The sequence below is a fragment of the Aplysia californica genome, unplaced genomic scaffold (assembly GCF_000002075.1).
Source record: "Aplysia californica isolate F4 #8 unplaced genomic scaffold, AplCal3.0 scaffold00018, whole genome shotgun sequence".
Lineage (NCBI taxonomy): Eukaryota > Metazoa > Mollusca > Gastropoda > Aplysiida > Aplysiidae > Aplysia > Aplysia californica.
This window is the reverse complement of record NW_004797288.1, coordinates 1447657-1461291: the sequence shown is the minus strand read 5'-3', so window position 1 is coordinate 1461291 and position 13635 is coordinate 1447657. Positions and strand designations below refer to the sequence as shown.

General features: G+C 37.1%; 2 protein-coding genes and 1 long non-coding RNA gene across 3 annotated transcripts in view; 1 reads left to right on the top strand and 2 right to left on the bottom strand.

The window, feature by feature from the left end:
* LOC101851464 (VPS9 domain-containing protein 1) overlaps positions 1 to 7061 on the top strand; it is a 31411-nt gene extending 24350 nt beyond the window's left edge. The window contains exons 16-17 of the mRNA XM_005090504.3: positions 3944 to 4048; positions 6289 to 7061. Of these exons, the coding sequence (XP_005090561.1) occupies positions 3944 to 4048; positions 6289 to 6394 (211 nt within the window). The 3' untranslated portion in view covers positions 6395 to 7061. The remainder of the gene's footprint in view (positions 1 to 3943; positions 4049 to 6288) is intronic.
* LOC106012679 lies at positions 689 to 2605 on the bottom strand. Its single transcript, XR_001185111.2, has 3 exons — positions 2251 to 2605; positions 1646 to 1796; positions 689 to 1352 (listed from the first exon to the last, which is right to left on the bottom strand). It is a non-coding gene; the product is annotated as an uncharacterized LOC106012679 (long non-coding RNA).
* A 5913-nt stretch (positions 7062 to 12974) lies between the features above and the next one.
* LOC101850619 (flavin-containing monooxygenase FMO GS-OX-like 4) overlaps positions 12975 to 13635 on the bottom strand; it is a gene marked incomplete in the record, with an annotated part of 64880 nt that continues 64219 nt past the window's right edge. The window contains 1 exon segment of the mRNA XM_035971587.1: positions 12975 to 13533. Within this exon segment, the coding sequence (XP_035827480.1) occupies positions 13341 to 13533 (193 nt within the window).

Below are 13635 nucleotides of genomic sequence, written 5' to 3'. Positions count from 1 at the left end.
AAAAAAGTTACAAGGTTTTTGACAAAAGATACATTTATCATGTTTCGCGATGATATAACGACGCGACATAGAAAAAATAAACATCAATGACTTTCCAGTCAATTTCCATCCACAAAATTGCACTCAAAACAGACAAGGCAATACCAAATATTTCAAAATGACAAGAACACACTGTATTCATACAAAATACCAATACCAACAGAGATTTTCATGGAAAAATAGACAAAAATATTGTAGTACGGTACTTTACATCATTGTGGTCCATGACGGAAAAACATTCTACTCCCCCTCCCCACAGCGGTGCCACTGACTGAAGTGTCTTTAGGCATTCCAAAAGGGGGGACATTTCTCATTCTAATGCACAATAGAATTGTAAATGGGCTGATCCAACAATGTCATGCTCATAACTGTGCCTGAACTACAACAGGGAACTGCTGCTTTTTCTTTCCTAATCCTTAGTATCGTCATTTTCCTCTACCTCTTTTGTAAGTTTGTCACACTCTTGTGACCCACTATTTCCGGGGTGCCTTGATAGTCAAAGCAGACTTTGTGCTGTTGAAGCTAGAGAGGAGAGCAGAGTAAGTCTGATTCCCTGTAAGGACTTCTCTGTTGACATCCACCCCTTGGCACTCATATATGACCTTTTGCAGTTGCGAGCGCTGTAAAACCTCTCCTAAAACAAAAAACATTTTTCTACTCAACTGTCCAATAATTGTAGTAAGTGGCAAAAGACTATTCTACAGTATGCTCTGCAAGCAAACAGTTTCTATTTTTATTGAAACAAAAATATCCAATAGTGTGCCCCCATCCTTCCCTGTGTAAACTTCATAATTGTATGTGTACCCATTCATCGAATCTGCAACCACCCGTAACTTCATCCCCCATTTAGTTATCCTTTATGTATTGCCTGAAACTGTATCTCCCCTTATTTTGAACCATCCTCTCATCTATGCTAACACACTGGTTAGGTTGCCAATACTTCATACATTTCATACTAAAAAAATAGTGCACAAACCTAACTTTCCGTAGCTTATCAGTACCTCGCTCAGTGTCTGGATTGCATAATTTAAAAAAAGACTGAATTTGTTTGAAATTTAGTTTGCTCATGTATGCCCTTGCCCATAGTCCATGAAAACAGGTTTTCGTAGACCAGTACAGCTCTAAATTTGGTAGATGAACAATAGACATATACATTAGCAGTCCAACGAACTTGAGAAACATCTCAGAGTCAAGATCCTCCCAGGAGCGAAAGACAGATGGTTTGTTGGGTCCTGTCATCGGGGCGTACTCATTAGAGAAGAGGCAGATCTGATTCACCATCTCAGTGCAGAAAAACAGTTTGAAGAAGGATGCTGAGGAAATAAGAAGACAAGAAGAAGACATAAGTTACATAAGTCATTTGGAAAGGATAGTCTGCTTGGAACACTGACATCAATCGAACTGTCAGAAAATCCTGGCCCACAAGGTAATATCAGTTTTAACTACATAATGGCATCAAGAGTGTTTTCTACAAATGAATAACAAAGGTCCCCAGGTGTAACATGTGAATCAGTGAACTCACCTGCCTGTCGGAGTGAAGTAAGGGCAAACAGAAAGCAATTACAAAAATAAAAATTTCTCGTACTCCGTGCAATAATGCTCTCACCTGGCGTCAGAAAACTTCGGATGTCCTGTCGGGTGATACAGTCAGGGAGATGCAGGCCAACAGCACGGCAGGCCTAAACTGAGGCAGTGGTTCTGGTGGGCCATCATCCTGGTCCGCGTAAGACTGGTTACGTGGAGGTTGTGGCTAGTTTCTGAGGGAAGAAAATAAGCAAAGGATTAGGACGCTATCGGCGGAGTCGAAGTTGACATGTTGATAAGGCCTATGTCATAGGCACTTATTTCTAGATCTAGATCTAGATCTAGACAGAGGCAGACCTTGAACAAAGCTGTTCTGTCATTATCATCATATTATCACAATGATAAAATCTTAGCAGGGAATAAGGCTACTGTACACGGGTGAGGTGTAAACAAAAACAAACTTCCTGTTTGAGGAATTGCTGTGTAAACAATAACATGACAACCGTAGCTAGGCACATAAAAAAAGTTAATAAAATTTTTTTAGAGGCAAACCATGCTTTCACAACTTCAGGTTACCACAAATAACTATTCTGTAAGCTTGAAGTAACAATACCAGTGGCCTAAACCCACTAGAATACATTTTATAGGCTTTCTTGTGCAGAGGCAGGATGTAAACAAAACACTAACCTGTTGTTTTGATCACGATTGGTCAAAGTCGGGGCTTGGTTTCCGTCCTCGGGACCCTCATCGTCCGATTCTGGTACCCAGACATCAGATTCTTCATCCATTGAGTCATTCAGGTCAATATCAGACTCATCTGACGACATTTTTACGCTTTTTTCCGATTTTTAGTGTAGAAACTTCACAGCTGGCCTTCTCCCAAAATCCAAAATGGCGGCGGAGAGAACGTAAACAAACGCTGATTTTCCGTGCACCAAATTTTTACAATATTTTATAAATTATGATTATTTTTATGAAAAATATATAGATTCAACCCTTTTTTATGATAAAAAAGGTATTAGAAGCATCAAAATGTAAAAAGGAATGGATTTCTGCCGTTAGATCTACACCCGATGCTCATCGTACGAATTCGTACGATTTTCCTTTCGGTGAACTGCTGAGAGTTAATGTAGACCCATGAGGACATAAGCTTTAGGTGGTAGTTTTTACCAGTAGAACATTTTAAAAAAACAAAAAAACTTTAGTCAGTATTAACATATATCGGACTGAAGGTGCACAGAACTTAGAAGAATCTTCTCCTTTCATGTTGATTTTGGGACTGTTTACTGTTGCTCCTTTTACTTGGGTGGCTGTTTCTCGAAAGAGGATGTGTGGATCTAATGAATCCTTTCCATTTAAGAGAACTACTTTTACATTTACCCATAATGCATGTTCAAACTGCTCTTTATCAAATTATGATGATAACAAATTTATGTACAGTGGAGTCCATTTAAACGGCACTATTAATTCGAAAACAGTGGTAAACTGAAAGAAAGTAAAATCCTGTATTTTACTTGTCTTCTATTTGAGCAACCTCTCTAAACTGAAAAATCAGCTATACCAAAGAAAATCAGTCGGTCTCACTGATTTTGGTTAAAGCTGACCCCACTGTAGTTTAAAGGTGTAGAATGTGTTTAACTTGCTACAAGTGCTTGAATGATTTATCACCGGACTATCTAAAACAGCTTTTAACACCCTATGTGCCTCCTAGAACGCTCAGATCATCAAGTGACAAAACAACCCTTGTTAAGCCTAAAATAAATTACAAATCATATGGCCAACGCTCTTTTTCATATTTTGCCCCGCTTGTTTGGAATAGGCTTCCAAAAACTATCAGAGAAGCAGAAAATCTTGAAATTTTTAAGAAGAAACTAAAATCATTTCTATTTTCATCATATTTCGATTAGACAGAATGCATCCAAGCTGTAGATCGTTGTGAGTATGTATGTGCAGATGTGCGTATGTATGTATGTGTGTATGTATGTGTGTGTGGTGCGTGCGTGAGTGAATATGTGTTTGCATGAGTATGTAACACTATGTACCTTTAAAATTGATTTGTAAATCCATAATATGTATCATGTAAAGCGCATAGAGCATTGCATAAGTGGATATGGGCTATATAAATGCAATCCATTATTATTATTAATGTATTCCTGCTGTTGCCAGCTGTCTCTCCATTCCGTGCTATTATTTATTGCTTTATTATATTATCAACTGTGCTCACCAAGACGTGTTTGTAGTTTGAGGGCCCCACCGGTAGGTCCTACTTCTGTTCTTTCTCTCTGTTGTTTCTGTTTGTCTTGCTTTATTCCTGCTCTAAATGGCTGTTATTGTGTGATATGCTTGAAGTAAAAAAAATCATGTAACTTTTTTCCTCCAGAGGAGCAGATGACTTGCTTCCAGTGCTGAGCTATGTGGTGGTGCACAGTTCGTGTCCCCAGCTGGTCGCTGAATGTCATGCAATGACTGAGTTCATCCATGAAGGGTCAGCTTTTTGTTGTTGTTAGTGCTGTTGTTGTTTGTTTTTTTTGTTCCACCCAACAATTTGCTGTTAAAAAAGTATTTTCAGACACAGGCTGGGCTTTTAAAGTTTTGACATAATCAGGAAAACTGTGGTTATTTGTCATTGTGTTGGATAACAATAACACCCTTTCAACATTATGAAGCTATTTATGATGAGGTTCTTCAAATTTAATGTTCTTTGAACTCAGGGCAGATTACCAGATCAATTCTTGAAATTACCGTTCAATCTTTCTCACAGAGCAGCGGCAGTGGAATTTTAGTTTCAGCGGGGGGCGGGCTTTTCATGTCGGGGTCGTGGGGTCAGCTCTCTGGGCTGATTTGATTTTTGGGACTTTTCGTCGTAAAGTTTTAGGTGTATCCTTGTATTTATGGCAATTATTATTTAATGCACCCAAAGCACGCATTTCTGCTCTTTAGACTTTAAAAAAAAGGGGACATTGTAACGTGTCTGGTTATTTCGTTAGACGCGCTGAAGTCGGCAATGCTAAATTGTAACATTTTTTGGACAAGTGTGTATGAAAAAGAATCTATATAGAAAAAACGGCACAACAAAAACTGTTGAACTTTTGGAATATGAACGACATAACATTGGTGCTAGTACTCAATAAAGATGGTATCTGCGCATGAAATAGAAAGCTTTAATTTGCAACTTTATCCATCTGGCATACAATTCGCGATGAAGTAATTCCTCCAAATACAACTTTATGTGTCAAATATTATCGTGAATATTTGCATATTTTCTCGAAAGTTTATAAAAATTACCCGCAGGTCTCTATGAAAAAGTACAAATCGATTTTAGTGCAAGAATAATAGAATGCATCTACAATGTAATACACGAACAGTATCTGTTACACTTCAGAAATTCCTTACTTTTCTTAAAACGCAAAGTCTAGGTTTTTGTAAGTAGACTGAATAACAGGGATGACTTCTTGTTATTGGTTATAAGAATAATTTCTAGCTTTCCAGTAACACGGAATCAGCACCAGACTTTTCCAGATTTTAATTTCGTTTCTATGACGTGTTGCAATAACTGACAATGCTCTGATTTCTTTACGTTCATAAGTGTCCACACATATTTCTGACACAAAAACTAAGAATGAATGTGTTAGTTGTCATTATTTTTATTCCACACAAAAAGTTTATCTCTACCTTGTATTTACACAGTTTTGTAAAATAAAAATCGCATAATATATCTTTCTTAGTTGTACACAGGCTGCCACAGACACAGAATGATTCATGAACAAACGCAGAGTAACTTTCTCTTGTTTAATGGTAATGCAAGAGCTAATGCTAAGTGTCTTTAGTTAAAAAATGCAGAGGTGCATCTTTCTGCTCTTATAACTTGACTATTACTACTTGCACAGATTTAAGATTTCTCGTGGTTAAAGACATGATATCTGTAGTCAGTTTTAACACAGATTTTGGAGAGATCTGTCGTGCTGTTTTTGAATATACAATCATTTATTCATAAGTTTGTAACTAAAATAGGATGAATTGGGTACTCTACAAACACTTGTCTAGAACAAAAACTAAGGCACAGAAATTAATCGTTCTAATGCATAATAAATCTCAAGACATTGAGCTTTTAGTACATCCGCGTAATGGTTTGCTGTGTGGGATGGAGAAGAAGTTATATCGTTTCAAACATAGACAGAAATGCAGACTTCTTAACCGACACCGGCCAATTCACTTCAGGGTTCATTAACTTTGTGAGTGCGAGCCGGGAAGCTCCGGTGGGCTGCTGAGTCAAGCTGACTAAAAGTGACAGAATCGGTCGAAAAGTTATGCCACGTTCTCAACCTTTGACCTTTGGGTTTGAAGGTGGATGCTGAGGTTAAAGTTGGAATCCTGTCTCAGGGTGAAGGTAGAGATGTTCATGAGGGTGTCTTTCAATATAAAGAATTGAACATGAATGATACATGAGACTTTGTTAAAAATAAGTCGTAAAGTTGTATTTTGAGAGACATTGCAACGACCACTGCAAACTATATACTCGTATATGTGTTGCTTACTATCATACTAGTAGGTGGTTGGAGGGTGCCACTGATAGGTCTTATTCTTTAATTACCCTTTATTGTTTATGTTTGTATATCTTGCTTTTTTCTTGCTCTATGTGGCAGTTAAAGTTTTGATTTGCTTCTCATTACTCAAAGAAACAAACAAAAACTTTTCTTATTTGAATTCTTTATTTCAAATTCACAGGTACATGATGGGTGAAGAGGGATACTGTTTGACAACTCTGAGGACGGCTATCAATTTTGTCACATCCTTGTTGATCCGGCCTCTCTCTCCTTTCTCTCCAAGTTGAGAGTTCCAGGAGAGATGTGTCGCAGTGCAGTTGTTCCCCTTGATGGAAAAAGTGTTGCCATAGTATCAGCATTGTTTGATCTGAGTACGTCAATTGTGTTCAAATTGTCAGATGTAGCTTGTCATTTAATATGAGAAAATTCCACTTTGAAATTTAGAAAGAGACTGGTGGTCTTACTTATCACGTGTTTGAGAATTTTCTGTTTGTGCTGATGAATGAATGTAAGTTAAGGTAAAAATACAGCTTTGAAGAAAGGTCTTGGGTGTGTCTGATTTGTGTTGATGGACTCTGAAGGATGAATGAGCTGTGATTTTGAAAAAGTTTATCTGTAGCGAGAGTGGCTCTCTCAGAAAGGTTCAGGAAAGGAGATATTTGTTACTCCCCTCTCATTGGGAGGAAGTCTGTCTGTACATTTTTAGGATCTTTAAATTATTTTTTCTTCCTCAAAATGTATTCTGAAACTACTGTCAGATCAGTTTGTATTCTCCTTACTTCAAGCCATACAGGCCAGGAGGGGAATTTCTGATGGGTCTGAGGCAATTTTTTTTGTGGAAAGTTTTCAAAGTTTTCTTTCCTGCCTTATTGAAGATGAATGTAAAGCAAATTTACTTTTTATTTATAAGAAGATGTAAAATTCAGCGTGTGACTCAGTCGTAAAAAAAAAAAAGGCTTTGTCTTGTTTTACTCTGCTTCTTGAGGTGTCCATTCTTGCAACTGCTTGCTTTTAAGGACAAACGGGCTAACCCAGATTCAGGGTGTTTCCAGAAATCTTGACCTACACCGAAAGAGGGCAGTACCCTACCTACAGCAGAAGTTTAGTTTCATTGGTGTGTATATTTGTTTGGTTATAGAGAAAACCTTCCCTGTATTTTAAAGAAACTGAACAAGGGTCCAAAAACTTGACTTTCGATTTTCTCAAAACAGCATTTTTCGGGATAGCCCCCTTGAGCTCAAAAGCGAACAATTGGGAGTGGGCTTACTGAGAACTGGAGAATATTGTTAAGTCTTACTGTGATGTGCAAACCTTTTGTGGTGGGGGCTCCTGTTTTATTCTATGCCTTCAATAAGCTCGTTTTGTACGTTTCTTTTCACATAGCAGCAACATCAAAGTTAGCATTCAGTACCAGTACATTCGTCTACTATACTTCAGTATTATTTCAGGAATGTTGTCTAAAGACAAATGTTAGTTACATGAATGTAAATAGTGTCACATTGAAAGGAAATTTTATCTAGCTCTATCTCGACAATGCTTGTATGTATTGTTTTCTCCTCAAAATGTGTCAAAACCCTATTTTCTATAGCATGAATTAATGTAGTCAAATATGCTTCTTGTAATTATAATGAAGATTTCTCTCTCGGCTTTGCAGTAGTCCACTTAGAGTAAAGATGTAGACTTTAAATAGTGCAGTCCCTATCAGGCTGAGATCTATGTACTCCGTCCTCTTCCAATTTCAATATTTTTCTTAAAGTTAACCCTATCCGTACGCCCTGGGGTCATTTTATACCCCCGGGGTTGTATTAATCCCATTTTAGAATACTTCTAGTACAAAGATCTCTTTGAAACTTTAAGTATTTCTCAAAACATCATTTTGACAGACTGCTATACAGAACGTATGGATCGGATTAATGAGTAAATTTCCTCTTTGAAAGTGGTGGCCTAGAGTTCCCCACGTCATATGGATACGATAGTAAAACGTGACATACGGATAGGGTGAAGCAATTCAAATACTAATTTATGAAAGTCTTTTCTGATCAAATCATTTGAAGTTTGTTTAATGGATAGTTAGCAAACAAGTTATACCTGTGTCTCTCAGTTGTCTTTCTCTCCCCCTGGTACTCTTGCTGTTTGTTCAGAAAAATCCAAAATGGCCATATTACTTGTTTATGAGAGATATTTGATGAAATGTATTTATGTTGTCGATATTCATTTCATCTTATTTACATTTTCTTTTCCTTTTCTCATAGACCTCTTTTCCCAATCTCGCCAATTAAAAAACCCAACTCATATAGCTATTGCTTAGTCTATTATTGTGGTATTACTTATGTTGGGTTTTTTTTTTTGGGGGGGGGGGGTGAAACTTAACATTCACAACATCAGTTTGGATTGATGATGGCCACCTATTGGTAGTTGTGGTAGATCGACATCTTCGCTGTCCTTCTGCTGCTTTTGCTTCAATCTGTGTCTTTCCTTTTTACCACTGTTAAATGACTTTTGTCTTTTTAATGTATCTCTTTTTTCGTCTTCAACTCAAACAAATGATGCAAACAGAGGTTTAGTCTTAGGGTACCATATATACTATTTTCATGTTATGCTGTCTTTAATGTATGTCCTCTTTTTGTATGCTGTTTTTGTAGTCCTTGAAACTGTTACTTGTTTGTGGTTTAAGTGGTTTGTTTATGAGTTTTATACTGGAAATGTTTCACAGAAGATTATACTTTATACACTGTCATTTGTGTTCATGGTGCTGAGATACATTTACTTTCGTGATTCTATTGTTCTTTTAAGATGGGGTATGAAGAATGGGTATTTTTCAAAGATAATTACCAGCTCTTACTCATTATGTTTTTAAAAATCATGTTCATTATTTTGCTATTCATTCTTAAATTTGTCTTTGAATGTTTGAAAAAAAATAGTAATAGATACTACTTTATGCTCTTTATGACGTTCCTTTGAAGCTCATAGACACCTACATTTTCAATACTTGTTTAACACTTTCCACCCACCCAGCACGCAAAGCACACAACACTTATCTCGATGGACCAGGATGCAGATGGGCTACATCAGTACTGCACCTGCATCCCGGCAAAAGTACCCCAACCATAATGAAATTTTCAGCATACTGAGAAAATTGAAAGTGATGATCGCATGTTCACCAAAAAATGAATTAGAATCGGAACTAAACACATTAAATCTAGCTCATTCATCACCCGAATTCTCATCATGGCATAAGAGTAAAGCAGCACCCATGCTGGATCTTCTCAACATTTAAAAAAATGTTTACCCCAGATTTTGTATACAAACTAATTTTCACCCTCAAAGGCCAAGGAAACCATTCTGAAAGGAATTTTAACTTTAACAAGTGGGCATGTCAAAAAAGAGATCATTATTGCAACATTTTTTGTTGCTATGTGTGATGTCACATCGTTGCCGATAGGTGTCCCATGGAGGCAAGGTGTTAAACTTCTGTTTACTTTTAGAAATGTTTGTAATATTCATTGATTGTTCTTTAGTTTTGGAATGATACTTCCACAAATGTTGAGTGTTACAAATAGAATAAGAGAAAGTTATCAGCAAGGAATGTGTTTTTAACCATTCTTAGACAGTTGTTCCTTGTGGTCTCTCTTGTCTCTCTTATTTCTGTGGTCTCTCATGTTCTGAACCGTCCTTGTTTATCAACATAGTTTGTCCAGTATACTTTCTTACGCAAACAAACAGATGAAGATTTTTCTTGATTAGCTTAATATGTTTTGAATTTCTTTCTTTTACTTCTTTAGTGTCTTGATATCATGTAATTAGTACCACAGTCTTATATATTTATTATTGAAAATGAAATTGGTCGCTTTTAAGAACAAGCAGGCAAACTTAGATTTTTTTGGGGGGGGGGGGTTTCCATAAATCTTGACCTACACCAAAAGTGGGCATTGCCCTACCTATAGAAGAAGTTTGGTGTCATTGGTGTGTATATTTGTTTGGTTACAGAGAAAACTCTCGATGTCCTTTAAAGAAACGGAACAAGGGGCAAAAACTTTGCCTTCGATTTTCTCAAAACAACATTTTTCAGGATAGCCCCCTTGTTCTTAAAAGTGACCCTTTTTTTTTCTATGTATACAACTGTCGAGTAATTTTCAAATGTGATACCTCTGTGACTGTAATACTGTAAATGATATTGAGCATTTTGTTAAGAAATGGAAATGGGAGGTATAATTGCTATTTATTATTATTAGTTATTATTATGATTACAATTTTAATATAATGATGATGTTGATGATGATAATATTGACAAGAAAACTGCAACTGAAGAGAAGCAGAGAATGTCGAAGAATAACCCAGTAAATGAGTTTGAGGAAATGGCTAACTTAACAAACAAGAAAAAGTAAATCCAGCTGTATCTGACGTCTGTCATTAGTGATGTCTTTGCTTTCTCTGTGAGAAACGAATTTTATTTTTTAACCCTTTAAGAGGAGAAACCTGTCAAACATGGAGTGGAATGAAAAATTTGCTCCTGTTTTGAAAATTCCATGAGAAAAAATGTTTTCTCTCTCTTGAAAATCAGCGGAGGGTTTGTAGCTTTTATTTTGTAGATGTTATCAGAATGTTTTGATCAGTTATTTACCAGAAAACCAGGAATATTTACAAAAGAAGTAATCTTGTCTTTTTTTTCAACTTTTTGTTGAGATGGTCCATGATTCGTTTTTATAAGTGTCATTCTAGCTGTTCGTATTGCTCATAAATCATGTTTGACTATTTATATGACTAATATTATGCGATTAACGGTTGCTGCAATAAAGTATACAAATCACTCTTGACTCTAATGGGTGCATGTCTATACTTTTTTCAGTTTTGTCTAACACTAACACTGATCAACAAGTGTTTGGCGGATGTTGGGGTGTGGTTTGCTCCTTCTTTCCTACCAAACATCTATCATCCTGATCTCTCCTCCTTCTTTTTTTTGTGTTTGTAACTATCTTGTAACACCTCTAACTAATCTTCGGCACTTATATGACCTTATTGTGTTGCAAGTGCCATAAAACTCTTACTAAAAAAGCTCCTTCTTTCATCGTTCTTGTCTCTCCTCTTTCTTTTTTGTGTTTGTTACTCTATTGTAACACTTCTAATCTTTGGCACTGATATGATGTTATTGTGTTGCAAGTGTTATAAATCTCTTACTGAAACTAAATTGACAACCCATGTCTTGAGTGGCTTAAAGTGGGGTTTGTTAAAGTGAATATAGTATGGTCTTTTAGTTCGCACCCCCCCCCCCCCTTAAAAAAAAGTAGTCACACAAACACCAGAAGTAACACAAACAAGAACAAACGAGATCTTAATCTTCACACATAAATTGTATTTTTATTTTCACTGTCTGCAGTTTTGTGTATAAATGGTATAACATCTACTGTTCAGTAGTACAGTTTGGGATATGTCTTTTTTTTTTTTTTTTTGGTAAGTGTTTTACGGTGCTCGCAACTGTGTATATATATATAAGGTCATATGAGCGTGCGGGACACATTAAATATTTCGGTTGGTAAGAAATTTTGAATTTTGCCCGGGTGGCGGCCGAAGTCTACTCTTATCGATTTCAGACTACCAAGGGATCTTTAACGTGCGCAAATTGCACCCGCGACCTCCGAGATTTTTCGCCCTTGTCTAAGAAGGCTAGGTGTAGATCTTTCCTGATCGTACCACAAGATCAGAGGTGTGGCTGAATGACTGCAGGAAAAGGAGCCAAGGAGTAGCAGTAGAAAGGCTGCAGAAAGAGTCAGGAGCCCAGAGGTGGGGGCAAAGGAGGTGTGGGGGTGGGGGCGAAAAGTGGAGACGAAAACAGACGACAGAACATTGCTAGAGAGCAGGAAAGAAGGTGAAAGGAGACAATTTTAGAGAAAAAAATATTTTTGGGTCGTTACCCGGATTCGGACCCGGGACTTTTGAATGAGACTGATAGGCGGACACCTTAACCTTTTGGCCACCAGAGCCACCGAGAGTAGGGTGGGGATGGTGGTGGTACATGTATTTGTTTCTGGAACAACAGTTAACCGCTTACTTTAAGAGACAAGTCGACTGTCTACATGATCTCAATGTTGCCATTTTGGTCTCGTGGCGTAAGCCCAGTCAGCCTTTTTAGATCAATAGACAAAGAGCATTGGATGAAAAGCGTGATAAATCAAAAGCACGTATGTAACGGAAAAAACAAGGAGATAGGAAAGCCTGAAAGTAGGCCAGTTCAGAAGAAGAATCTTTGGTGAGAGAAAGGAAATACAGCTTGATAGACGGGGGGACTAAAGCATAGGGCAGAAGTAGGAGGAGAGTTCTTGTTCGTGGCCTGTACTCCGGCACAGGGTGAGAAAAGTGAAAAGATGATGATGAAAGGAAAAACAACATATTAATGTGCCACTTTTTAAATAACAGAAATCAGGGACGTTCAATTTTCTTGAATTTGAAAAGTATTACACACTTGATAGCTGCGTTATCAAAGAAAACGATGCATTATTTTTTGTTCCTAGAACTATTGTTCTCAGAAATGGTAAATATATATTATGACTATTGCTGGAGAAAAGAGGCGCAATTTTTGAGCGAAAAGCGTGAAAAAAAACTTTTCTAGCCAGGGTTAAAGCAATTATAGACTTTTATTATCCTTAATATTGTTTGAAAGTCTCTGTAGGAGACAATGGGACAAGTCACCAAAACTGAGGGAACAGGTTGCAGATGAAGAAGAATGTGTCGTATCGTGGTGAAACTAGGTGCTCGTCATAATACCATAATATATACTAATGAAATTGAAGAAAAAAGACTTTTTCTTACTCTTTAGGCAATTTTAGGTGGGTCTTTTTGGGGGTGGGGAGGGGTTGGTATTTTCTTTTTTTATTTGCATAGATCTAACACCTTTTATGTCCATCTAAAAACAATTAAAACATATTTCTGTGAATATTTTACTGAAAGGGCATACAAAAATTTAAGGATACTCAAGCTTTGAAAGTCACCAAACTTTGGTTGCCATTTTTCTCGCTAATTTTACTTGTGGTGACACCAGGTGACACCAGGTGACCCCCACTTCCTTCAAGACTTTCTGCAAATATCTAGTCTAGACCTCTATTCAAGAAAGACGAGTTTTTTTTCGCCATAAGCAAGACAAATAAACACTCTTCAAAATGATACCAATAACTTCACATACCCAGAAAATTGACAAGCGCCTGATTTCACTGTGTCCTGTCATATTATTATTATATAATCTTAGTACTGTTCGAACGAGTCCGGTCCTGTGAGCCTGAAGTTGAGTCTCTTGTACGTGGTTAATTGCTTGAGCCGGATGGCATGCACGTGCTCGTACAGCAGCTGGACGTTAGGCGAAATGGGTTCGAGTCCCGCCATGGTAGTCAGTTGAGCGTTGTATTCCCACTGGCGAGGTCCCATGAAGTGGGCATATCTAGATGACGAGAGAATGAGAGTTTGTTTACAGATGACGAAACAAATAAAACATTAAAACTAAAAATAATAATTATTTTATTTTTTAATTTTTATTATTTTA